This window comes from Notechis scutatus, chromosome 2 (genome assembly GCF_049901735.1).
Source record: "Notechis scutatus isolate UNSWTSFEM ecotype Mainland chromosome 2, rNotScu1.2, whole genome shotgun sequence".
Lineage (NCBI taxonomy): Eukaryota > Metazoa > Chordata > Lepidosauria > Squamata > Elapidae > Notechis > Notechis scutatus.
Window position 1 is genome coordinate 168,630,650 of NC_142010.1, and position 26,390 is coordinate 168,657,039.

Sequence of the window (26,390 nt, forward strand, 5' to 3'; positions counted from 1 at the left end):
AGCATCTTTTTCAGGTGATTAGTAATACAAAATAAGGTAATAATTAAGAGCTGTGTCTGTATCATTGCTTATAATATAAATATACTTATGCACACATGTAATGTTGTTTGTTTGTGTGTGTGTGTGTAATGCACAAATAACAGAATAAATGTATTGCAGCACCAGACAAGTTTCATTTGTATTTGTGTGTCTGTCTGTGAAATTTCAGTACACCTAGCCCTGGCTGAATTGTGGCTTCCACGTTTACAAATTGGCAGACTTCACAAAAAATTACTCTGGTGTCCCCATTAATAATGGCAAATGTTGTCTGCGCTAACGTTTGTAAACCCAATTGTTTCTTGTATTATCCTCTACCTTCATTAAAGTTTTAGAACATAAATAGAAATACATATTCTAAACATAAGTGAGCAAAGTTGATGATGTCCATTTGCATAGCCAAGGGCCTTTCCACCTCTTTCCCCACCCTCTGAGGTCTTCCCATCTCAGTCCTTTCATTTTTGTGGAGAAGAGAGGTTAACTAGGAATCTGATGCACTTCAAAAATAACCTCAAGGCCATTCCTGGAACAATTCAGCTAATCCACTCACATCTCATGCAGCAATGCACTAACAAGCTGCTAAGTTGTCAGATGTGTCAGTGAATGTGTACAATTGATTCAAGAGAAACAGATGAATGTTTACAGAGGACAGTTGGCATTCACTAGTGTATAGCTAAAAGTGGGAAATTGGAACATTTACTTGAGACAATCATATGTGCATGTTGATTTCACCACGTTTGGAGCCATCTCTCCTTCTGCGTGTGTAAGTGTGTGAGAGACAGAGAGACAAATTTCCTTTCTAAGATATAGTCTGCATCAATCCTCCAGGGACTTTTCTGCCAGAATGAGATTCAGTTGTAGAGAAATGCATCATGATGGATAGAGATTTAGTGTCCTGATTAATTAATGACTGTGTGTTGTTGCTCCCGTCCCAAATAGATCTGGGTTATCTTTACGGTTGGAGGAGATAAGGCTTCACATTCACCTCCCTGTGTTCTCAATGGAGCCTGTCTCAATGTGGGCAAGATCCTCAATCATTTATTTGTGCAAACCATCTGCTCTCTTTCAACTTCCAGAAAATCAATGTCATCCCACATTCAAACAAAGTCTTATCAACGTATTTTTGGTAAAATGTTTTATTTCAGTTTCTGTGGTCTCCACATCCAGTTGGACATCGCAAAGAAGGACTTTTCATCTTCCTAGAGACAGACATACTGTACTGCTACCTACTCTTACTTCAACTAGGCTGTTGACATCCTATCAGAGGATCAAACACAATCCACGCGTGGCCCAAAATGCTTCGGGTCCTAAGACTAAAACTCCAAATGCTCCCACCAAGCTCTTACCAATTACTATGGGGCCCAATACACAACAAAGTTATCCAGTGCAAATCCCATTCAAGTGAACTGCGGTACATCTAGACCAGGGGCTCAAGCTCACTTCAGATGAGTGCTGCGTGGGATTAGTTTATTAGCTTGAGGGCCTCACCCTTCAAGCCTTCTCATGCCGTGATTCAAAAGTATCTAGGAAGTAAAAAATGAAGAGTATTGCGCCATTAAACATAAATTTATTAAATATAAAAAGTACCGTGAAACAGAGCTCCTTGCAAAATAGTGCTGCAAAACAGCTATTTCACTTTGGCTACTTAGCTGGCAGCATTTTTCATTAACTAGAACACCAATATTTGGTTTTTATTACTGCGCTGATATGCAATATTTCTTCATGATCATACGTAGGATGATATAGAGTAGGAAAGCCATCCTATTAAGAGCTGTCCAATCCCTTCTTTCTTTCTTCTCTCTGCTTGCTGAAGAGGGACATCTTTCCTTTGGTCTCCCCCTCCCCACTTCTCCTCTCCTTTTCTCTCCTGTGGTCTTGCTTGCTTGCCCTCCCTCTGTCCTTCCCATGCTATGCCCCCATCAGACAGATGGGCAGACAGCTACAACCCTTCTCTCAACTGCCTCCTCCTTTTTTCCCCCAGTCCCAGCCTCCTGACCTCTTTTTCTGGCTGTGCTTTGCTTCCTTGCTGCTCCCACCAGCCGAATTTAGCACCATCTCAGAAAACAGCATCCATGATGCAATGTGAGAGCAACTAGGGGTCTCAGAAGGGCTGCACTGCTTGCAAGAGAGACTTGGAGCGTGTCCTATGAAACTTGCGCCCACAAGGAGAACTTGTGAGGTCATTGAGCTGAAGTAGTTGCTGGGCTGTTCTTTTTCTCCTTGGTGCTCAGTGCTCTGGCCTTGCTGGGTTAGGTCTTCAGCACCTACAAAGCATGGACTTTGGCCGGACACAGAAAATGATTTGGAGAGTGGTAGTTGTCTCCTAGGCTGCAAGCTTGAGGTCCTTGGTCTAGACTCTGTCCCGTGGTCTGGATTTGTCCATTTCTGCCAACTTGAACAGCATCCAAAATGCACTACCTGATGAGACAGCATTCAGACTGTCTTGCTTTGTTTAACCAAAACTGCCTAAAAGAAAAAACTGGAGCCCCTGTTCTTCTCAGCACCGAATTCTACTAGCTGGACAAAAGCTTTCTAGGGGTCTTTTTTTGGCAACTCAGTCTTTCAACACTGTATTAAACTCAACCTTGTTTGCTCCAGCTGAAAAACTGGCTGTTTACAGGCCGCTAGTCCAAAGTATAATCTTCTGAGGTGTCTGTTTCTGTTATGGGTTCAATCCCATACGTTGGCATTGAAGTGGCGGTGAGTGCATTTCCAATTCCAAAGGTACTTTTTCAGCTCTACCCTGTGTTCTATCAGCCCACCCCACCCCACCCCACCCCAAATGTACAATACCACCCATCTCTAAATGACACAGGATTTGTAGTGTTTCAAGTTATAATAAAAAAATAAAGAAAAACAAGCAAAGAATCTCTATAAATTTTTCTCTGGTTTGTGAAGTGGAGTGCAATGTTTCCTGTGCCCCCATCCATGCCTGAAATGGACTGCTCTGTCTGTCTTTGACAGCAAAAAAAATTGTTCATTTGATTCTCCAGGTGTTTAAAAGGGAAAATGGACTGTGCTCAGTTTGTCAGACCTCAACAGGTTCAAGCTGATTGAGGTGGACCCGCATGAGTTGGATGCTGTTGAGGATTTTCTTCTGGTGACCAACCAGGCTGATGCCAATGCGCTGGATATCTCTGCAAATCAAAAGAGAAGAAGATCTCAGCCAAGGTTTTGGCACTGTCTAAACTTGCAAACTCATTCAAGCCACTGTAGTCTGGCAGAACGTTGAAACCGTTTTGCCATCTTCACCTCTTCCATGGGTAGGAGTGCTTATTGCCTTCGAAGAGAAATTTGGTGAGGCACACTCTTTATCTTCTATCAATGAATAACGGCTATTGTAGAAAAGGGGATTTGTATGGTATTATCATGGATGGTTAGAAACTGCAGGCCGCATGTTTTTTTGGTGTGTTATCTTGGAGCATGCCATGATTTTGCTGCAGATCATAGAACAACGATGGCACTTCCCCCCACCAAAAAATATTTTGTATTTATCTATTTAATCTACAGAGCTGTTCATTTTTTCCAAAAGTGACTCTGGAGCGTGGGCAAGCTAAAACAATGGGGGGAATAATAAAACCACCCACCAGCTAATTACAAAATTTGTATCTCATTAATGCTTTTATGACAAAAATAGGCAAAATAAACCAAGATACTAAGGAGCCAAATGTACCCTAAAATGAAATATTTCATTCCTGAATTTTTTTTAATGTATTTCTGCCCCTCTGTGACATTCAGATGCGCACTGAGATTCTTAGATGTTGAAGTAGAAAGGCGGGAGAAGGATGGCCTCAGTCCCAGAGAAAACTTTTAATCATGCTCGATCCAAAGGCTCTTATGTTTAGATTACTGCAACTTGTGCTAGATGGGGTTGCCTTTGAAAATGACTGGAGGTACAACATTTGGCTGCCCACCTGCTGCCCACTGAAAACTGGTACAGCAAAGGACATCTTAATTGCAGGGGGTGTTTTGGTTGCCAGTCACCTTCTGGGCCCAATTCAAGATGCTGTTAAAAGGCTTTTTGTGGCATGAATCTTCATTACTTCTAGAATCACCTAGTATTGGTGAAGTCTGCTTGCCTACTAGTTTGTGGCCAAGTGGACACCTGGCAGGTATCTTTTCCCTGGGATGTCAAAGGGGTGGAGCCTTGGAGTCTAGTACTGTCAGTCAAGTACTTCATTCTAAATAGCTTGCACTCAGAACATGTCCTTCCTTTTACTATTATCATTCATGACAGAAATAAAAACTGCCTTTTACAGAGCCTTCTAAGCAAAGGGTGACTTGTAACAGATGGCAGCACTTTAGGGGAGATTAGAAATTTGTTTAGTTAATGTTGTTGTTTGCAGGTGTTTGAATGGTACTGTTGTGTTGTTTCAAGGATGTAAATTGCCCAGAATCTTTGAAGGAAGTGGCACACAGATGTACCTTATGTACAATATAATCCCTGCTGAGCTAAAGAGATGATTCTGGATCAGAATAAATCAGCTTCTTATGTTATTTCATATTTCTTCAAAACCTTAAACAATGTTTTACTGACGTTTCCACCATATACATATGAGTATAAAATTAATAGTTAATTGGATGAATAGCAGATTAATACTTGCATGTAACTATTTAAAGAGAATGCAATAGTTTTCACAGATTTATTTTATCTAGGGCAGGGATGTCAAAATGGTGGCCTGAGGGCCAGATAGGTCACATACAGGCTATGCCCACCCCAGTTCCGCAAAGGAAAAAAAAATGTGATACATCATGTGATGGCAATGTGACACATGAATTTGACACCCATGACCTAGGGCCATTTACAGGAAAAAAAAGTTGCATCTATAAACTATAAATGATTTTAAAATGATTTTAAAAATTATTCTATAAGCTTTTGAATTTTTGATGTGCTGAAAGACAGATGGCTATATAAATGTTTTAAATAAATAAATAAAATATTGAGTAATAGACACTACTGGAAGCTCTACAGCTAATGCTGGCCAAGGGAATGCAAAAACATAGGGATGGGTCATGTGTGGTCTTCTAAATGTGTTGTACTACAGTTCCCCAGAATCCTGGTCCTGTCTGAATTTACAAAATCACACATTCTAGCTTCATGGTTCCTTAGTGCTTACAATGCAGCATATCAGAGTGTGGCCTCACCAAATAACAGCACCTGGCCAATCTTACCCAGACTTGAAAAGTAAGTGATATCACCGTGGTAATATTTGGATGGGAATTCAGGGCTTCTGAATAGATTAGATTTTAAGATGAAAAAGATATCCTGGACAAGTTAAATTTATTAAATTAAATTTACAATATACCATAACTTTTATAATTTTATAAACTTTTATAATATAATGTTATACATTTATAATATTATAAGCAAACTGTTTTATAGACAAATGTACCTAATCCTGGCATCAGACTTTAGATCAGGTTTTAGATTACAATCATATTATTGACTGTGCTGACATTTGATAAATGAAAAAGAAAACTACTGTGTTTCCCGAAAATAAGACCCTGTCTTATATTTGTTTTGCCACCAAAAAAGGTACTAGGTCTTATTTTGGGGTGATGTCATCCACTGACTAACCTTACTTGCGTGCATCACCCATGGCCCCCTTTTTGCTGTCAGTGGCCTTCAGGAACTTCTTTTTCTGTGGCTGGCAAGCCTTTCTTGAAGGCCTCTGCAGCTGATAACAGAGCTCTGGTTTGATGCAGAGTTTTGTTATCAGCTACAGAGAACTTCAGGAAAGCCTTGCCAGCCTTGCCTTGCCAGCTGCAGAAGAAATGGGCTGGCAAGGCAGGTATTGGGGTGTGAGAGGCCTGGCTACAATTGTCCAAAAGTAAGTAGTAGGGCAGCTCCACCACCCCCTTCCCATCCTAGCTTAATTTTTAGCTGTGCACTCTGGAGTGGGCAGGATCTTAATTAGGGCTTATTTTGGGGGGTAGGACTTATATTGGGTACACATGTAAAAAATCAAGCTAGGACTTACTTTTAGGGTAGTTCATATTTTCAGGGAAACAGGGTACCTGGCCTATCATAGTATATTTTCTTGCCAAATATATGCTTCCCATTTGCATAGGGGAAAACAGTATCCAATTCTGTACACACAACCATGTTGAAACACTTTTAGTGAGTAATAGATGTTCAGAAAGATTATTTCTTCTGAAGAAATAGTTAAAGGCCCAATGATCACATGGGCAAGGAATGTAAGGCACAATATCAATCTGGAAGACTGGGAAAGAATCTGGAAGCAAAATTATAAAGTAACAAAATTGGTGGTCTATAAAGAAAATCAATACAAAATGTGTTATCGGTGGTTATCTGGCACCTTCAAGGTTAGCTAATATGTACCAAAACCTAAGTCCGCTTTGTTGGAAATGTAAAGCAAAGGAAGGGTACCTTCTTCCACGCCTGATGGCCTTGTCCAGAAAGTAAAAAATACTAGAAAAAAATTAGAATTTGGAAAAAAGAAATTACAAATATTCAATTAGAATTTAAGGCCGAAATATTTTTATTGGCAATGGAAAAAGGTGATTACGCTAAAGAAATGAAATACTTAATTCTTCATATAATTATAGCAGCAAGAATTGCATTGGCACAATGCTGGAAGGGTGACCAAATGCCAACAAACAATTTAATAATTCAGAAGGTCCTTGACTGCGCTGAAATGGACGTACTTACCCAAAAACTAAAGGATGAGGTAGACTCAAAATATAGTACAGTTTGGGAAAAATGGTACAATTGGATTAAGGATAAAAACCAGAGAATAAAAAGATAAGGATTGGGGAAAAAATAAAGTGGTTAGATTAAGAATATTTACCAACAATAGGAAATGAATATTAGGAAAATTGTTTTTGAGGAAAGAACACACCGTCCAATTGATTAGAAACATATATGTTCTATGTGTATTAGTTTTATGTGTATTAGTTTTTCACATTGATTTTTTTGTAATGGTATGTTGTATATTATGTATGTGTATATACAATATATATATAAAACTTAAGAATACACACACACACACACATATATATATGTATGTGTGTGTGTGTGTGTGTGTGTTCTTAAGTTTTCGCGGGTACTTACATGTATGGTATTCAGCTTTGTTCGGTATTTTCCCACGTCATTATAGTTGTGCTTTTAAAGTTGTAGCTTTAACTTTAAAAGCACAACTATAATGATGTGGGAAAATACCCGAACAGCTGAATAGCTGATATATATATATATATATATATATATATATATATATATATATATATATATATATATGTGTGTGTGTGTGTGTGTGTGTGTGTGTGTGTGTGTGTGTGTGTAAGTCTATTTTATAAAAAAAAGATGTTCAGAAAGATATGGCCTTTCTTTTGAGAAAGATAACTAATTTCTTTCTATTCTCTTGAAGAAGAAATACCTCTATATTTTTCAAATTACACCTAAACTAGAGGACACTTTGACCCATGCTCTGTTCTCTCTTTTCAAATACAAATCATATACCATAATTATAAAAACACAAAGAGTATGCTGGTATATCCATGACAGCCAAACGTGTGCTTATCTGTGGACTCAATTGTACTGCCACATAATAGTAGATGCAGTTCTTACTCTAAAGTCATGCGTGAGATGACATCAAATGTAGTCAGGCCAGCTTGGTCAAAGTTGTCCTTGTAACGTCCCATCTTTATGGCATCCAGCCATTCGTGGGCATTGGAGAGTGAAGGGAAGTCTGGGGGTGAGTTGCTCAGTAAATGTTGGGACGGTCTATAAAGAAGAAGAGAAGAGGGACACTTCAAGAGCACAAGGACATACTCCGATATTCAAAATGCTGCAGGAAAAGTGGTGAAGCATGTGACTTTTGAAAGACACTCTAGGGAATTGCTGCCAACCCCAGTTCTGCCAGATACATCTGCCAAGTAATCTTGAGGTCTTAGATGGGTTTTATTTGTGCTTTCCACTGGTGCACCTGATACCTGAAGAGGTTTTCAATGGAATTTAAACCATGTTGCTAAAGAAGGCTCCTGTTATTCCTCTTCTAAAATACTACATGTTTTGCTTTTCTTACTCTCAGTTTTGGACAGAAATAAAGGCACCTTTATGCATTGAAAGTTTAAAAAAAAACCAACTATGTACAACTAAGGAGTCCTCTCTTCTTTCCCGGCTCTGGATGAAAGTCTGTAATACCCATGGGAAAATGTCTCCATGCCAACAGGATGGACTTCCTTCCTCACTTCTGAATTCATCTAATCTTGGCTGCATCTTTCCCCAGGGAACTCCTCTTTGTTGACCCCAAGTTTTTAGTTGTATAAAGCTGAGAAAAACACATGGGAACATAGGAATTTCTATGTCTTATTATCAGCTTGTGTTGAGAAGGTTCCACCATCACCACTAGAGGCAGAACTTTCTTTACCAATTTCATGTTTTCACCTTTGCTCATTAGATACCATGATCATTTCCAAGACCCACACCTTGCTCAATCCACACGCCATTGCCTTCAAGAATTTTCCTAATTTAACTGGTCACCAGACAGCTGTTCACTTAATAATCTGAAATCTGAATAATCTGAAATCAAGCACTCTATTAATAGGCTGAGAGTAGAATATGAGCCACAATACTCTTGTTTCCCCCTTATCTCACCTCTTATGAAAACTCTTCCATTTGAGACTCACTCTTCTTAGCAATTAAGAAAAATAATTTTAATTTACTTTCATTATGTGTTGTAGGATAATGTTAGAGCCATGCAAAACATAGCACTTTCTCTCTCTCTCCCTCCCTCTCCCTGCTCTCCAGCTGCTTACAGTCCTCAAAACCTTTATTTTGTGGCCTCCAACACACTTCAACAGTTGCTCAAAACTCGTAACAGTATTTCCTGATGATTTGTAGTGGGGACTATTCATAAATTGCAGTGTAAGAACTATCCAGAATAGCTTAGATTTCCAAACTCTTTCCAAAATCCAAGGAATTCTCCTCTTTCCCAAGGAAATCCTGGTCATGTCCACATGATTAACTCATCACCACCAATACAACAAAACATTTCCCATCCTGACAAATACATTTACTCCTGCCTTTACTGGTCGTTTGCTATTGGTGTCCATGCATTTGATTCCCTTCACTACTTTTACCCATTGCAAAGTATTTAAATACAGGGTTCTATGTAATAAGAGTTTGCATACTTCGTGTTGACTCTATATGTATCACTGGTATTAAGAGCTTTTTGATTATTGTTTTCTTTGTCCAGAGGAAGTATCAGATTCCAAATTAATAACTAGAAGGTATGCTTGATTTCTAAACTTCAAAACACAGCTCTTCCATCATCCCCTCCAATTTGTGGATTACACACTTCCCTTTCTACCTGCTATTTCCTGTGCCCGTCGCTTTGAGAGCAGATGGTTTGCGAATCATCTTGTCCAGGGCATTGACTATCTGTTCAAATTTGGGCCTCTGGACCCGTTCTTTCTGCCAACAATCTAACATCAGCAGGTGCAAAACAGTAGGGCAGTCTGGAGGTGGTGGAAGACGATAATCCTGGTCGATAGCATTGATTACCTACAACAAAGGAAGAAAAGCATAAGGACATGCTCCCAGTAGCATATACATGAATGCTATCCAAAAAGTAAATATCCAGTTCAAAGCATGAACTTTTAGTGTTTGGGCCACATTAAAACTTACATCCTGATTGGACATGTCCCAGTAGGGCCTCTCTCCATAGGACATGACTTCCCACATTACAATGCCATAGCTCCAGACATCACTTGAGGATGTAAATTTACGGTACTGGATAGCCTCTGGAGCTGTCCAACGAATGGGAATCTTGCCACCCTATAATTTTAAAAGGAATAGAAGAGCAGTATGCATCAAACAACTCTCAATTCAAGACAAGTCCACTGGTATCAAGTCAGTTCTTAGATTTAAAAAGTAAGCTAATAGTTTTAGAAAGACAGAAATAGATTCCTACTGATTTTAGTAGTAGAACTAAAATTCCTACAGAGTGCATTTCAAAACAATGGCAGTTTCATTATATAAAACTTGTGACAATCAAAAGAAAAGCTGTCTTGAATTTTTATAAAAATAACAAAGGTATAAATTTAAAAAGTAAATACCGTTAAAATGTACCTAATTCCTCAATATAAAGAGAAATAGACCATATTTTTTCACTTTATTTAGATGACTGATAACTTTTGCAGATAGACTCAACGATGTCCCCGAACCATGAGACGGGTGGCAAATAAATTTAATAAATAAAAATAAAACAACACTGAAATATAGCACAATGCAAACGCAGAATCCTGCCTGATTATTACAGATTCATGAAAAAGTATTTTCTTGTATAAAAACTTACCAAGGCCCCAGTGTAGGTTGGGTTTGAAGCATCATCTTCTAAGAATCTTGACAAGCCAAAATCGGACACTTTGCAAACCAAGTTGCTGTTGACCAGGATATTGCGGGCAGCCAAATCCCGGTGAACATAATTCATATCTGAAAGATAACGCATGCCGGCTGCTATGCCTCGCAGCATGCCAACTAGCTGCAACATACTGAACTGACCTTCCTTTTGCTGTAAGTTACAAAGAAAAAGAAAACCTTCTATGACACATTACTATGTAAATGTTTTCTAATTTCTCACCTGCCTCAGTAGTGTGACAATCCCAATGCAGACTGAAGAAGATTATAGCAAATAATTACAGCTTGGTGCAAGATTCAGTTGCACCTGACATGTGTGATAGGAAAAGACTCAAGAAGCTATTAGCTTTTCTGAATTTACCATTTCCAATCTAGTTCTTTCTAAAGTGCAATATTTGTGCTTGACTTTTGCAGGTAGAGCTTCTTGTTTTTCCTCTATTAAAAAAAAATAGCACCATCTCAGTGCAGCTTTAATTCAATCCTAGTCTCTGTCTGATGGGCTTTCTGTTTGGAAAGAGTATTTTGGGATCAATCTCTAGAGTGTGACAGCTCAAAACCAGACATACCAACTTCAGTGGAAATTGGATAAAGATGCTAGAAGTTTAAAAAAGATTAGCAAATAAATACAACAATACGGAAGTTTCAGGAATCTTAAAGAGCTGGAGATACTAAGAGATTATATTACACAATATATATTGAAAGCAGTGAAAAGATAAGCAGTTTATAGACTTTACAGAGGTGTTGTCTGAACAGATAAAAACCTGGTGCGTTTAGCAATGTTGTCAAATTAAACGTACTGTAAGTAATTAATATCTTCAATAAAAAGGGGGCCACTCAAAAGGAAATCACCCATGAGTCTAAGAATTTCTATCCCCAAGTAAATACAAGGGCTTTATATGCTTTGCAAATATATTTCAAAGGTAATTGAAATCTTGGAGGAACACTGCATTTCAATAACACCAGCATCACATTGGATGTATAAGGCCACCAAAATAAATGACTCCAGGCAGCGCCGAGTATTAAAGCATCATTAAAAAATCGAAATACAAATCTATACAATTCAACCAAACCTCCTGCTGTGGTAAAACATGCATTAACATTAATGAGTAGATTCCTTCAAGCCATTGCATTTTTTTTTTTAGGCTTGCGCAGAAAAAAGAATTTGGCTGATTCAATTAGTAGCAAAGAAGAGATGTGTTTGAGCAAGATCCAAAGCACTTTACCAACTCCAGTTTGATGTTACTTCTGAAACCAATATCCATATTTAAAACATGGTTTCTAAATGTTTTGGAAAAAAGTTATTGAAGAAAAACGATGAGAGATGCCACCCACATCTCACTGACCACCATGGGTGGAATGAACCAAGAGGACTTTGGGAACAGCAGTATTTGAATTTCTTTCCTTCCTACCTCTGGCCTGATTTTCTCACTCCCTCTATTAGGGGCTTCTATCCTGCTATTATATTTCCTACATTAAAAGCTGCAAAGCACATTTGGAAGGTGCTGAGGTAGTTGTATAATTTTTGACCCTTATTTACATGAGAAACTGATGCACCAAGAAAATCCTAGTTTGAAAAAGGCAGAGGACTTTAAAAAAACACAGGCAATAGGAATATAAATATTCTGGATCCTTTTATTGTCAATTGGATTTTTAAATCATAAGTAATTGCAAAAGTAATTTGGATTGCCTAAATTGGCAGAATAGAAGTATATTCAATTAAAACATCTCTTCATGTGGCAATCTGATTCAGGTACATTAGCAGCTTCTAAAACACATGAATTAATATGGAATTTTGAAACCTGCTTCCACACCATTAAAAAAAAACCCCTCACATTCTTGTTTTCACAACTCACTGATAAACACAATCTACGCTGGCCTTCATGGGAAGGAGACCAAAATAGTCACTAGTAGAACTAGATTTCTAATCTTACAAGAACAGAAGATCTTCAGGCTATAAAATTTATTTTGGAAACTTGGAGTATTATTGAGATCTGATATAAGTGGTAGTAGGCCCAGTGAGATCAATAAAATAAAGGACATTTGGTTACCATTTGAAATAATTGGGGCAAACAATAACAAGGATATATAATGTTTGAATAGAGTTTACTGCTTCTCTGAATCTTTCAGTTAAGAAAGAATTAACAGAAGCTGGTGGTTCATACAGATAAGGATCAACAAGAGTACACTGAAAATAGTCTAGTGGTGAATTTAATATAAAATACATTTATACTTCTAAAACATGTTAGAATTTGGGAATATTAATAAATTTTAAGAAAATATGTGTATCATAATACTCAAACTTAAATGATATTGTAAAAACTGTAGTGTGTAGTATGAGATGTGGAGATTCTTTAGTGACATGCAAAAAAGGATAACAACAAAGATAATAGATACTAATATGCTTTTTGGTTTGGATCTGAAGAAAACTGCTCATTCTGTAGTGCCTTTTACGTTGATGGAACAAATTTAGCCATAACTAACTTGATATCTGTTACTGTGTGCGCACACATATCTTTATATGCTTGATCCCAAGAGGAAAACATTTATTTTGATCTTGTTGTGGCAACTATATCAAGGAGAACAAAACACTTAAGCAATAATAAGTATCCACTGCTGGATGAATGTCTAAGAAACATTTGGGATAATTTATTATGATAAAAAACCAATTTGTAAGATTAGAGTATGATTAGGGATGCATATAATCATCTTAATTTATTCTGTTTTGAAACTGCAGATAAACAACAAATTATTATGTTATTCATTGTCTATGATTTTGATAAGTTTGTTTTGTATAATTCTTAATTAATTTAATAAGGCAACACATTATAGATGCCTACTATGTATTGTTGAATAGTTAATATTGTAAGACACTGGCTTCATCTTTCACTACATCTGGAAATCTTATTCAACAATTCCTTTGACTTCGGAGTTTTTGTTAGTGATCCTACCAATATTAAAGTATATTTTAAAACTATAAAAATGCCACAACAGATGCAAGCATAGAAAACTGAGTTCAGTTTCTTTAGAAGCATGCATTCATTTTTAAATGAATACATTCACCAGAATATATAGAAGATTATATCTTCTGTGCTTGCAAATGAACTCCAGAGTACAAGTCTGTATACACATCACACCATCCCTTTTCAGAGTAAGCAATATTATGCAAAGTGCAGAAAAGGAGTAAGAAGAATAAGTCAAAGAAATTAAATCCATTGAACAAGGAAGGAAAGAAAAATAAGCTAAATCTAGCTTATAATAAAATCATTCATGCACTATATTTCTCCATATCATGCCAACCATGATTGCTTTTACAGCAGTGAATCATTGCTTTTTATATTGCCTGTTGTATTTTAAAATTCTTGCCTCTTTCTTTGGGCTGACTGCAGTACTCCATCCGGTCATGGTTTCTCGTTCTGCCTCTTGACCATTCAGTCTTCCTCATTCATTTGATCCTCATTCATTCTCATCATACAAACACACTTACACACTTATTTCATGTTTGTCACTTGCTTTTGTATTCAATCCATGTGCATTTCAGCTCCTGTTCGCTCTAGTCCCTAAGAATATCCCCACTGTATTCAAGTTAGTTTTATTGTCTTCTGACATTACCAACTCTCACTCTCATATAACAAGAAGGAGCATATTTTTTCCATAATTATTTTTACTTTTGGAAATAAACATTCCTTCCAATATCCAGTCTACTCCCCATTGTCTTTCTTCAAATTTCTCCTCCTTTCAATTCCCCATATTTAGTAAGTACTACCTTACTAAGGTATATTAGGCAATATTTATATACAGAAATTCATCTCCTTCTTCTAGGTTTTTTCCATTTATGTATAACCCAAAACTTTCCATCCTTCCTTGTCAGACACAATTACTTCAGTTTGCAGTACATGATAGCACAAGATGAGACTCTTAACATTTACAGCAAATAATTTTATCTTATTATAACATAGTATAAATATAACCCAACATAAACTTCGTACAAAAGCCTATAAGTGTTTACATCCTCAACCAACACCACTCCAATCCAATCCCTCCATAAACATTCATTATATGTATAACCATTAATACATTACACAAAGATGGAAACATGGACATTTTTTGTTTTATTCCCTGCTTAGTGCTGAACCATTTGCAAGCCTAACATTTATTCTTATACATGCTCCCAAGGTCAGTATGTAATGCTTCCATTATATACTTCCCTTATTATATTCAGCAACCAACCTTCAACTCCAGCCTCACATAAATGTCTCAAAAATTCTCTTTGTTATCAAATGTAAACATTTTCACATTCATATATTTCTCAATGACTTGCTGAAGAGAAAATATCTGGTCTCTCTTCCAAACCTAAGGCTGCAAATTTTACCTCTCCTATAACCGTTCATTAGAATTCTGCCAACACCTTGACAGGCATATTTAACAACTGAAAGCCAGTATAATTTGTACACTCACTCTTGTTTCCATTCCCTTCACAGAAAGGACTTATACCAGCACTCTTCCAAATGTCAAGTAGAGATGCAGCCTTCACATCTGCTTTACACAAATCATTCAGCCACTTCACAAGCAAATCACATCTAAATTTTAACATTTCTCCAGGTAAACTATCTACAATTTTGTAGCATTACCATTTTTCAACTGTCTTACAGCATTATTTATTTTAAATTGAATTAAATTAAAATATTTATAGCATTTAATTCCACTTTTGAAATATAATTGTTATTTTTATAAATTCCCAATCCTATAGATGCCCTTCCCCCATTAACACATGCCTAAACACATATTTCAAATAAAGAGGACTTTTTCTAAGCAGATTCTCAACTTTTTGTTTTATTTTATGTCTCTGTCTTGAGTCTCTTTGAATCCAGCCTCTTTTCTGTATTGCACTGTAATTTCTGCCCTTATCATATTCTTTCAAGCACATTGAACCATTTCCCCACAAACCAATCTGATTCTTCCAAGCACTGCAGTATACCATAGCACTGTTATTAACCTACGAATTCCTGTTTCCATACACCCACCACAGCCTAGAAGGCACCAATGCTCTGCTCTTCTATAAAAATAGGTCCCCTTTGTTCAATTATAGCTATTGATTGGTTGAGAAATATCTCTTGGTTATGACTGAATCACATTCCTTCAACTGATATATCCTACTTCTCTCCGGGGAAGGGCTTGTTAACATCCAGTAGCACAGGTTGTATTTTGTATGCTTCATGTTTTACTGATTTGTCATTTCTTTGTTTAAATTGTTGTGAGCCGCCCAGGGCCACTGAATGCTGGGCAGCATACAAGTTGGTTGCACAGTCAGCCACATGTTTAGACTGGATTTGTCATTTTTGACTACCAATTAAATCTTTCTGAAGGATCTGGGATAGGCAGATATTGTTGTTTTGATGGTGTAAAGATATCATTGCAGGATGTAAGCTGTTCCAGGCAAAGCTACCTTTTGTGATTGACTGATAATGATTTTGTCAATACCAATGGTATTCAAGTGGTACTCCAGATGTTTTGAAATTGCACCCAAGATGCCTAATAGTATTGGTACCATCTTTGCTTTCTCTTGCTACTGTCATTCAACTTTTATTTGGAGGTCTTTGTATTTTGTGATTTTTCTCCAGTCCTTTTTATTCTATTAGTTCTCTCCAGGTATTACAATGCAAGAACTAGTAGGATGACAAAATGAAGAAGCTAAAGTGCTCTGGGATTTTAACATTCAAACAGACAAGCATCTGCTAAAAGTTTCTGTTTTAGAATCTACTGATATGGTGAAAAGTATATTCAACACAGCATTACTAGTATCCATAAGAGTTATTATGGAGTCAGGTGCCTTCTAAATTTAAGAAAGGGAAAAGAAAATGAAAGGAGGCCTGTATATAATTCCTGAATGGTTCTCTCTCCATAGTCATATAAGAGTCCATGTTGGGCTACAAGGAGTTATATCTAACCTTGATCTCTTGGACAAACTACCAGAGACCTTATCTTGAGGGAAGTTAAATGATCATTCTATTTTATGAAAGATAAATCTTGGGACTAAATTACCGAAATACTCTTTTTGTGTTTTATTGGGCTGTTTGATTTCCTTTTCTTTTCCCCACTAGCAATATCTTTTGTTAGTGTCACTGACTTTCAACTGTAAAATTCTTACTGGTGGCACCATATTATATGGCTTGTTACATCATAGTTACTGAGAAATGGTTCTCTCCTCCCCCCCAATTCCTGACTTCTAAAAGGGCTCAGTGTTATGTTTGCAATATCTGTTAAAGACAAACTTTTTTTTTGCTCAGACCTCCCTCTTCCCCCATATCAGGGGTTTTATTGTTTTATTAAAATTTATTATAGAGATGCATGCCGCTGTATTATTTTACTGAAATCGTTTCCCTATATCTTGTATTTTATGTTATTCTATTTAGTATACTGCTTGGGCATGACTTTAATGATGCATTCCTTACAAATGCTCAGAAGTAACTAAAACAAGTAAATAATAATAAATATAGTAGATGTAAAATGAGTCGGAGGAAGTGAAGCAGGCAAGGAAAGGGAGGAGCTGAGATGGTCATACCCGGAGGAAGGAATCCAGAGAGCCATTCTCCATGAACTCGGTGACAATCATGACGGGGCGGCTCTTGGTGACCACACCTTCCAGGCGGATAACATTTGGGTGCTCAAATTGTCCCATGATGCTGGCCTCGCTTAGGAACTCCCGCCGCTGCTCATCGGTGTAGCCGGCCTTCAGGGTTTTAATAGCCACCATGTATTCACGCTTCCCTGGTGGCTTCAGGCGGCCAAAACACACCTCTCCAAATTCTCCTGCCAGGAGTAAGGGATGGAAAAGACAACACATCAGCCAGAGGAGGAACTGGTGCGTCCATAATTTAAATGCAGAGGGAGGTAAGACTATGGGCCTTGCTGCTTTGTGAACCAAACACTTCATCACTTTCTGGAGTTTGTTTCATTGGTAAGGTTACTATAGTACCCAAGTTCAAACCAGGCAATACAATTCCCCCTTTTATCTTTGAAACAGATTTTGACAAACTCCAACGTCTTGAACTTCGGCACAGATTGAGGTTCAGTCTTCCAAGTCTCAGCTGAACAATCTAAATATTTTCACAACTGATACAGTCATTGGTTTGCTCTATCTGAGAAAGCTTTTTTAAATCAAACTTGACAACTTTAAGATGGGTGGACTTCAACTCCCAGAATTCCCCTACCAGCATGGCTGAGAGTTAAAGTCCATCTATCTTAAAGCTGACAAGTTTGAAAAACACCAATCTAAGAATTCAAGCAGCAATTTGCCTGAAAAACCCAGAATCAAACAAACATATACACACAAAAAACCCCAAAGCTCTAAAGCTTTTTCTTGAAGAAAAGAGAAGCTATAGTAGATTAGCAGCCTTCTGCCATTCAGGAGAATATCAGAATAAAAGAGAAGAGCTCAGTCTTGAGGTTAATTTTTTTATTTATTTATTTTATTTATATGCTGTCTTTATTGTTTTTACAAATAATTCAAGACAGCAAACATATCCAATACACCTTCCTTCTACTGTTTTCCGCAAAACAACAACCTTGTGAGGTGAGATGAGATGAGAGTGACTGGTCCAAGGTTGCCTAGCTGTCTTTCATGGCTAAGGCGAGACTTGAACTCTCCTGCTTTCTATTCTGGTGCCCTAAACTGCTAGACCAAAGTAGCCAAAAAGAGTACCAGACCTTTACAGGGAGTCATTTCTTACCCCTGTATAATACAGCTTACTTTTTTCTTCCTGCAATTGGCTCTGTCCTTTGTAATTCTGGTAACTGTATATATTTTGCATTGGCGTGTGATTACATCATGAGGAAATGATTCCCATCCTATTTCGGCAGCAGATGTGAACTGAATAAAATTCTGCCCCTTCTTAAATAATGGGCAAGAGCTGGAGGGAAAGAATAGCTGTATCCCCTCATTGTGGCACATTTCTAGGGATGTGCAGAGCTTCAGATCTAAAGGGAAAAAATGCTACATTGGGGGTGGGGCAATCCCAGGAAAATATGCAGTTAAATTAACAAGCTCTCAGCAGGGTGCAACAAGGGCTTTGAAGCCAGCATGAAAGAGCTGTCAATGCCTCCTTACCTCAAAGATATATTTTCTTGAGATATATGTGAGCTGAGGAAAAGACACATTTTTATAATAGTTTTATTAAAGATTACAGGTACAACAGTAAAAACTAATACAAACTGGAAAAGCAGAAGAATAAAAAGGAGTAGAAGAGGCAGAAAAGAAAGGAAAAAAAGGGAAAATATAAAGAGAAATGGACAGGAAAGAAAAACTAGAATACAGTAAAGAAAGAAATGGTCATCCAAAAATATGCATCTTTTTAAGAAGGCATCACAACCATAAACAACCCATCAACTTTGAAGCATCTTTTCTGTTTTGGATCTGAAGCACAGCACATTGTTACACACTACTTTTCTTAGAATGTACCCATTTTTAATTTCTCCAACACCTAAGATGAAGCCTGCATGGTGAAGATGTTGTAATGCCACTTGAGTGAAGTTCTATTAGACATTAAAAAAAAAAACTTTGGCAAAAACAGATAAATGGGAGGAACACCTGACAATTAGGTGGACCCTTATCAACATCAGTAAGTTGCAACCCAACCAAAAAGAGCAGGATTAAACTGCAGGGTCACAGTGAAAGATCTGAGGCTCCAAGTGAGAACAAGTGTGCTGAAAAATAGGGGTTTAAGGAGCAAATAAGATAGCAGAGATTAAATGAGAAAATATTACTTCATTACCTGATCCAATAACTTCCTCTATCTTGACAAAAGATACATCAATTTCCTTGGCAAATTCCCGAATGGCTTCATTGGGGTCTTCATAGGTAGAAGGGTCAATGTAATATTTGACCCCAAGGCCTGCGAGGGAGACCACAGACTCCAGAGTCAGTAATGAGCTTGAGAGAAGAGGCAGCTAAAGAAAGAGGAGATTCTCAACCACCTACCCCGAGTGCTTATGTACTGTTGCAGGCGATCTGTGTATGGAGTTTCTCGTCTCTTACTGTGGAAGAAGAAAACATAGAAGGAAAACTAAGATAGGGTGACCTTCTTAGATGCATCAGGTCCAAAGGAGCTATGAAAAAGGGGCAGGTAAAAGCAGTCAAAATTATGTTGGATGTTGGAAAAATAATCATATTACATGAAGATGGAAGAAGATCATGGATATCCAATCATTCTATATCTGCTCATAAGTTATGCATAGGTCATATTAAGTATAACATCTTTCAGTATAAAAGAGTCAGAAGGAATGTAGAATGTAGAAAATTAATCATGGTGAGGATAGAGTAGAAAGAGAAAAGATTGATCTCTTTTTTATGATAGCTAAATCTGAACTTCAACTCACCGATTGTAGGATACACAAATAAAATACTTCACAAAAGGGCCAATAAAATATCAGCATAATACTTTTTCAGCCTTAGCAGAAAGTTGCACTAAATGACCATTTGATCATCCAGTGCTGTGACCATAAAATATGCCATTGATTTAGGGGAGCATCGTTGGAAATTGTAATACTGGAACTAATAAGTCACATATTTCTTTATTTAATGTTCTTTGAATTTTTATTGAAAAGCAGTTTTTAATAAAATCCTAAAACAATTTTTAATAAGGATGGAGGAAGTAGAGAGGAACAATAAATAAAAGTATGTAGTACAAACTTAACATTGGCCAGTCTGACCTGGCAGAGCTCTTAGGATATTCTTAAATACTGAATGGACACTTACACAGTGACACTGTATAGTGACAATGACACTGGCAATTCTATTAGGAATTTATATGATAATCAGATGTAAGATAGGCTCAATTTTTACTATTTGTCTTGATGCAAGAAACACATATCCATTTATAAAGACAATTTATGTCCATGTTCCAAGTAAGATGCTATAAAGGGGAGCCCATGACTATTCTTTCGGTGACAAGAGTTCATGATATATCTCTAACAGTTGCATTTTGAACAAGATTTTCAATGTATTGGGCAGAGTACCAAGTCAGGATATGAAATGGAGTTGATTGGAACTCCTGTGTACTTTAATAGCCTTTAGATTAGATGAATAATTATATCTAGCTTTGAGATTTGGCGGTTAAACAAAAAATAGTAACAAATTTCAATTGAAGTTGGAATTGGAACTAAAGACTCAAAGACTCTACTTTAAAATTGCTTGTTTATTTGCTATTTTAAAGAAGTTTTAAACTGATCTATAACAGAGATGGGGATTTGTATTTATTTATTTGGCCTAGGGGGAAATTCTTGGGGGAATCTTTTGGGGAAACTTGCTAATAGTGGGTAGGCCTGAAACAGGAAGTAATTGGGGAACCCATTATTTTTCTGATACTCTGTTTATTCTCTTTCCGATAACTTTTTCTGTCTCACCAAAGGTGAGATAACTCTTACCAGAAGTCTAAACTGATTACTTGCAAGGGCTGTTGTCTGCCTGTGAATTATAATGCAGATGTTTCTTCTTCAGGCTTGGAGTCACATGACTGGTGATATCATGATGTCACAAAGTGTGTGGAGTTGGACAAACGTACATTATCAACGTGTGGGTCTGCGGGTTATAGTAGCAATGAGTGTTGCACAGGCTTATCCATTTATTCTTTTATCCCCAACATAGAAAAATGTAGCTCATTTGGAGGGAAGGGTAGAGTGTTCTGGATGCTTTAAACCAGGCTTGTCCAACCCGCGGCCCACGGGCCGCATGCGGCCCAGGTCACCTCGTAATGTGGCCCAACACCCACCCTAACCTTTATGAAAGATCCAGCGAGGAGGAGGAGAGGCAGGCGCGAGGCGGGCGAGGCGAGCAACAGAAAAGGCGGGCAGCCGCAGCCCAAAAGTCCCGCTCCGCCACCTCCTGCTGTTGCCGCCGCAGCCGCCACCGCTGCTGCTTCTGCCCCCGCCGCCGCTGCTGCTTCTGCCCCTGCCGCCGCTGCTGCTTCTGCCCCCGCCCGCCCCCGCCGCTGCTGCTGCCCCCGCCGCCGCTGCTGCTTCTGCCCCCGCCGCCGCCGCTGCTTCTGCCCCGCCGCTGCTTTGCCCCTGCCACCGCCGCCGCTGCTGCTTCTGCCCCCGCCACCGCTGCTGCTTCTGCCCCGCCGGTGCCGCTGCTGCTGCTTCTGCCCCGCTGCCCCCGCTGCCGCTGCTGCTTCTGCCCCTGCCGCCCCGCCGCCGCTGCTGCTTCTGCCACTGCCGCCGCCGCTGCTGCAACTGCCCCCGCCGCCCCGCCGCTTCTTCCCCCGCCACCGCCGCTGCTGCTTCTGCCCCAGCCGCCCCGCTGCTGCTTCTGCCCCCCGCCCCCGCCGCCGCTGCTGCTTCTGCCCCGCCACCGCTGCCACCGCTGCTGCATTTGCAGGAGGAGGGTAGGTGCGAGGCGGGCGAGCTTTCTTCCCCTCCCCCCACCCCGCAAAATTTGGCCGGAAAATTAATAAAAATAAATAATTTGCAGGAGGAGAGGTAGGCGCGAGGCGGGCGAGCTTTCTCCCCCTCCCCGCAAAATTTGGCCGGAAAATTATAAAATAAAAATAAATAATTTTTAATAAATAATTAATAATTAATAATTAATAATAATTTTATTTTATTTTATTAATAATTTAATTTAATTTAATTTAATTTAATTATTTAATTTAATTTAATTTAATTTAATTTAATTTAATTTAATTTAATTTAATTTAATTTAATTATTTAATTTAATTTAATTATTTAATTTAATTTATTATTTAATTTAATTAAGTGCGGCCCAAACCAAATTTTCATCTTCTAATGTGGCCCAGGGAAGGTGAAAGGTTGGACACCCCTGCTTTAAACCTCAGCAAAGCTTAATAAATCATTTCCATTATTTCACATTCACCTTCCCCCCCAAAAAAACATTAAACAAAGGTTTAAAGGTTTGTGCCATGAGTATTGTGGAACTGCAAGTGGGTTGCCAAAAGCAGCCTACAGATTGTCTACCCCTTGTTTACAGTTTTCCAAACATATTAGTAGAAAGAGTATGTCTACAATTGAGGACATATTGACCAAAGGTTTTCTTCTATACCTGTAATCCTAACTCTATCACATTTCTCCAGTTATCTCAAGGTCTGAATATGAGGTCAAAAGGGGACGGTATGCCCGTCTTCCCCACAAATACTATATCTGGTTTCCAGCTATCATTCTTGTATAATATGTAAGTTGCAGGTGTAATATGAGGGAAAAAAAATAGCAGACTGTCTTCTCCCAGTAGAAGTCTAGGACATAATAGGATTCCTGTTTGAAAGCAGCTTTCCAAAATCATGCAAAACCTTACCTGGGAGTAGTTTTGTGTTGAATCAACAATATCTTTACGAGGGTGAAAGCAGAGTACCCACCTTTTAAAGACAATGGCCAGGATGGCAATGGCAGCAATTACCATGAAGGCCAATCCACCCAATGCTGAGCCTACAATAAGTGGCAATCGATCCTGCACCATCTCAGAGCGCTCACCTGTCAAAGAGGGAAGGCAGTCTGTTAGCTTCTTATATATAGTCTTTATTGTTATGAAACCCTCTAATACAGTCTCAACATTTGAACACACTCTTCCAGAATGTTGTTAAGAGCTCTGCAATCTCAGCCACCAACATTCAGAAAGGCCCTCTTTCCCCTGCCTGTAGCATCCGAGTCTGTAGAACATACAAGGGTCATATTTATGCTGACCCCATCCGGTCCCCTTTCCATGTTAAGTTTTTCTCTAAGCAACACATAGATGTGGGTCTGTCGATTTAACTCCAAACCTTCATGCATTTTTACTGTATCATCTAGCAAAATATAAGAAACCTTTCAAATCTCTCAGCCCTTCTTTCAATCTCTAACACACATACCGCTGTATTATGCCACTTTATTTCATTCATTTTTAAAATAAAATAAAAATCAGGCCTTTTGATTGTCAATTTTGCAAAAGCTCTTCCTTTCTTTCTTCAAAAATACTTCTACACAGCTCCTGCAATTGATTTTATCTCTCGGGCTAAATACATATGCAATTCACATGGTCACAGTTGACCAAATAGTTCATCTGCAAAAGTCACATTGAAATCATGAAGCTTGTTCAGGATAATTCCTTATTACATTTTGTCTGAAATGCCTAAGTGTCTCCGCATACGGAAATGATGCAATACTTGAAAATACACAAGCAGATGGGGACTCAAGGTGTACGCTAGCCTGTTAGGTATGTGAAGGCCTATAAAAAGTTTATGAGGCACAAGCAAGAGAGCAATAAAAAGAGAAAATTGTTTATGTAAGTACTGTGTGAGCGTGAGAGAGAAGTATTGATAAACCTAGATTTGGAAATTCAGAAGATGTGTCACTTACCTCCTACAAGAGTCTGGAAATACATCTTTCCACTATATGGCCCATAACCCACTGCTGTCCGGGCTCGTACTTGAAAAGCATATATCTTCCCTGGGCTTAGACTGGAGATGGTGGCCATATTAGTCTCGCTGGTTAAGGTGAATGAAGTGTCCTCATCTTCTGACTAAGAATCAATACAGGTTGATCAACTTCTTCAACCTTAGCAATGCTCTATTCTCAGATGAATCCACATTTTTGTTATTTAGTCAAGTTTCTTTCTGCCCAGACTCCTGAACTAATCATTCAAATTACCTACTTCTGCCTTTATTCTTGAGGATGGCTAGCTAAAGGAACAATAAAAATGTTTTGCATAAGGGAAAGAGGAAAAAATGTTCCAAGGATGGCTTGCCTGACTTTGGCAATGTTAAACTGTTTCACAACACATGGCTTCCAATAAACTCTAAGGCTCTTTCTTGTTATAACTATTTTCCACCCCATCCTGGTAACATGAAAACCCTGAAATGGAAATGTGGTGAGTAATAATAACAACGCAGCTCTTTTCCATCACACTAGTGGCCCATTCAGGAAATGAAATTTTTTGGTCTAGAAGCTGCAGAATTTTATCCTTCCCATGTGGGTCCTTTCTGCTTTGTTTATTTCTGGAATGATACAAGATGAGATCCTGTGGTAGTGGCAGCTTCCCAACTGTTTTAGTAATATAAAAGGGTAGCATGTTCACCTCCTAAACAGGAGAAGAAAAATTAGGGGAAGTCTATTACAGAATCTTAAATTGATTTTAAAGTCTCATGTCTATTCCAAAAGAACCTGACAACTATAGATTTCTATCACTGCTGATTACTTAGTAGATGAGATACAACTTTTCTGAGCCAGTCCTAGTTTCTTGATAAGGCACCACAACAGTTGTACTTATTAAAATTTACTGTGTAAACTTGCTGTAGAAGGCAAAAACAGAACTGAAACCAAATCTAAAATGCTAATTTTTAACTCTGGTCTTTTTTCACCAGTTTACCTTGTCAAAATAGCGCAGCTGATAGTCCAAGATGATTCCATTTGGCTGATCAGGCTGTGGCCAGGACAAAGTGATACTGCTTGGGGTGCGACTCACCTGATGCATCATAGGGACAGCAGAAGGGACTGCAGTAAAAAAGAAGAAAAAATTGGAAATGCTTTGCAGTTAGGGGTACTATGAAGAATTCCAGCTTGCCAAAGCTATTGTCACCTTGCCAAAGCTATTGCTACAAGGTAGGGTGAACTGCATTTCTAAGGTCTGGATCCTGCCTGGAAGACTTTAGTGGAACTCAAGATTGCACTTGGTGTGCCAGAGGGCAAGGCTGGCTGTGCCTGCTTCTTCATTGTGAACAATGACAGGCAAGGCAAAGAAGCAAAGAACATAATTATTTGACAAAGCACAAATATCCCTGCCCTCTTTGATTTAAAGCCTTCAGAGAATTTGTGCCTTCTTTCTGAAACCTCAAGTTGGCAGTCCTACTTCGAAACTGCCTAACACATAAGACTGTAAGTGCATTTGCTTGGGTACAAACCTGTAGACAACTTTAACATTAGTAAACTCTGCAAAAAGTGTGCAACTAATCCATGGGGTGTATGCCATGCTGAAAGAGCTCTGATACATCTTTAATCAATAGATTCTAATCAGTAGGCCAAAGCGATTCAAATTGAAGGGGGCCTTGACAGTCATGGTCTACTGTTACATGTGGCAACTAAAGGCATTTGAGAGATGGACCTCTCCTGTTAACCTCCATGAGGAAGATCTATTGAATTGACTGTGGTTGTCATATTGCAGTTTTAATATGTACGTACTTAAGTCAATAGTGTAACTCTTTCTGGATGCTCCTAAAATATCCCAGATTGTTTTAAGAAGCTGGGCTGACCCTTTACAGAATTGCTACTCATACATTTCAGGAAGCCTGGAAATATTGCGGGACTGTGGGAACTTCCACACATGAGGCTTAGAGTGCTTTTCACAGGCTATTTATGTGAATGTCAGTTCCTTCTCAAAGTGGAATATTTAAACCAGAAAGCAAGCCATTTGTAATTCAAATGCACACTTTGGCCAATGGAAGGTTTACATTCACATTAAAACCAATTCATGAAGGGGAAAAAATCCCTCTAAGCCCCTTGCATGAATATATCTATTGTTAATTTGAAGAGGCTTTGAAGGATTTAGCTGTCTTGTATCTGTTCTTTCTTGTTCGTCCTTTACTGTATATTTTTAATATTTGGGTTTTATTTTTATTTACTTTACAATATTTTACGCCACCCAATTATAAAAAATACAGGTGATGAGAGGTGGAAGAGCATATCTGCCAGGCAAAATTCCTGAACTTAAGAATCCCAGGTGCAAACTGTGTTCTCGGTTTATAATTTATTGTTTCATTAAATGCAACCTCTTAATATGGCATGTATTGCAAGCAATATTAAATTATCTATCACCTTTATATCCTACCCTTTCTCCAAGGAGCTCAGCTTGATGTAAGTCTGTCTCCTCCGCCCTCCCCACCATTTATTCAAAATACTGTTCAGACCTTTAAGAGTCTTCCAAGAAAATTCTCAGTCACCAATCTTTTATCCATCTTACTCAGTGTGAAATATAACCTATGCAATTTAAAGTGGCTAT

At 38.3% G+C, this 26,390-nt stretch overlaps 1 protein-coding gene across 2 annotated transcripts in view; it reads right to left on the bottom strand.

Annotated features, from left to right (window-relative positions):
- Positions 1 to 1,156: 1,156 nt before the first annotated feature.
- Positions 1,157 to 26,390, bottom strand: part of LOC113425232 (ephrin type-B receptor 5) — a 182,397-nt gene continuing 157,163 nt past the window's right edge. For both annotated transcript variants that reach the window (XM_087957335.1, XM_026687285.2), the window contains exons 7-17: positions 24,765 to 24,889; positions 23,756 to 23,918; positions 22,780 to 22,894; positions 19,392 to 19,447; positions 19,186 to 19,305; positions 16,977 to 17,224; positions 10,356 to 10,571; positions 9,686 to 9,835; positions 9,369 to 9,562; positions 7,625 to 7,780; positions 1,157 to 3,173 (exon numbers count right to left, since the gene is read on the bottom strand). In XM_087957335.1, the coding sequence (XP_087813461.1) occupies positions 3,065 to 3,173; positions 7,625 to 7,780; positions 9,369 to 9,562; positions 9,686 to 9,835; positions 10,356 to 10,571; positions 16,977 to 17,224; positions 19,186 to 19,305; positions 19,392 to 19,447; positions 22,780 to 22,894; positions 23,756 to 23,918; positions 24,765 to 24,889 (1,652 nt within the window). In that variant the 3' untranslated portion in view covers positions 1,157 to 3,064. The remainder of the gene's footprint in view (positions 3,174 to 7,624; positions 7,781 to 9,368; positions 9,563 to 9,685; positions 9,836 to 10,355; positions 10,572 to 16,976; positions 17,225 to 19,185; positions 19,306 to 19,391; positions 19,448 to 22,779; positions 22,895 to 23,755; positions 23,919 to 24,764; positions 24,890 to 26,390) is intronic.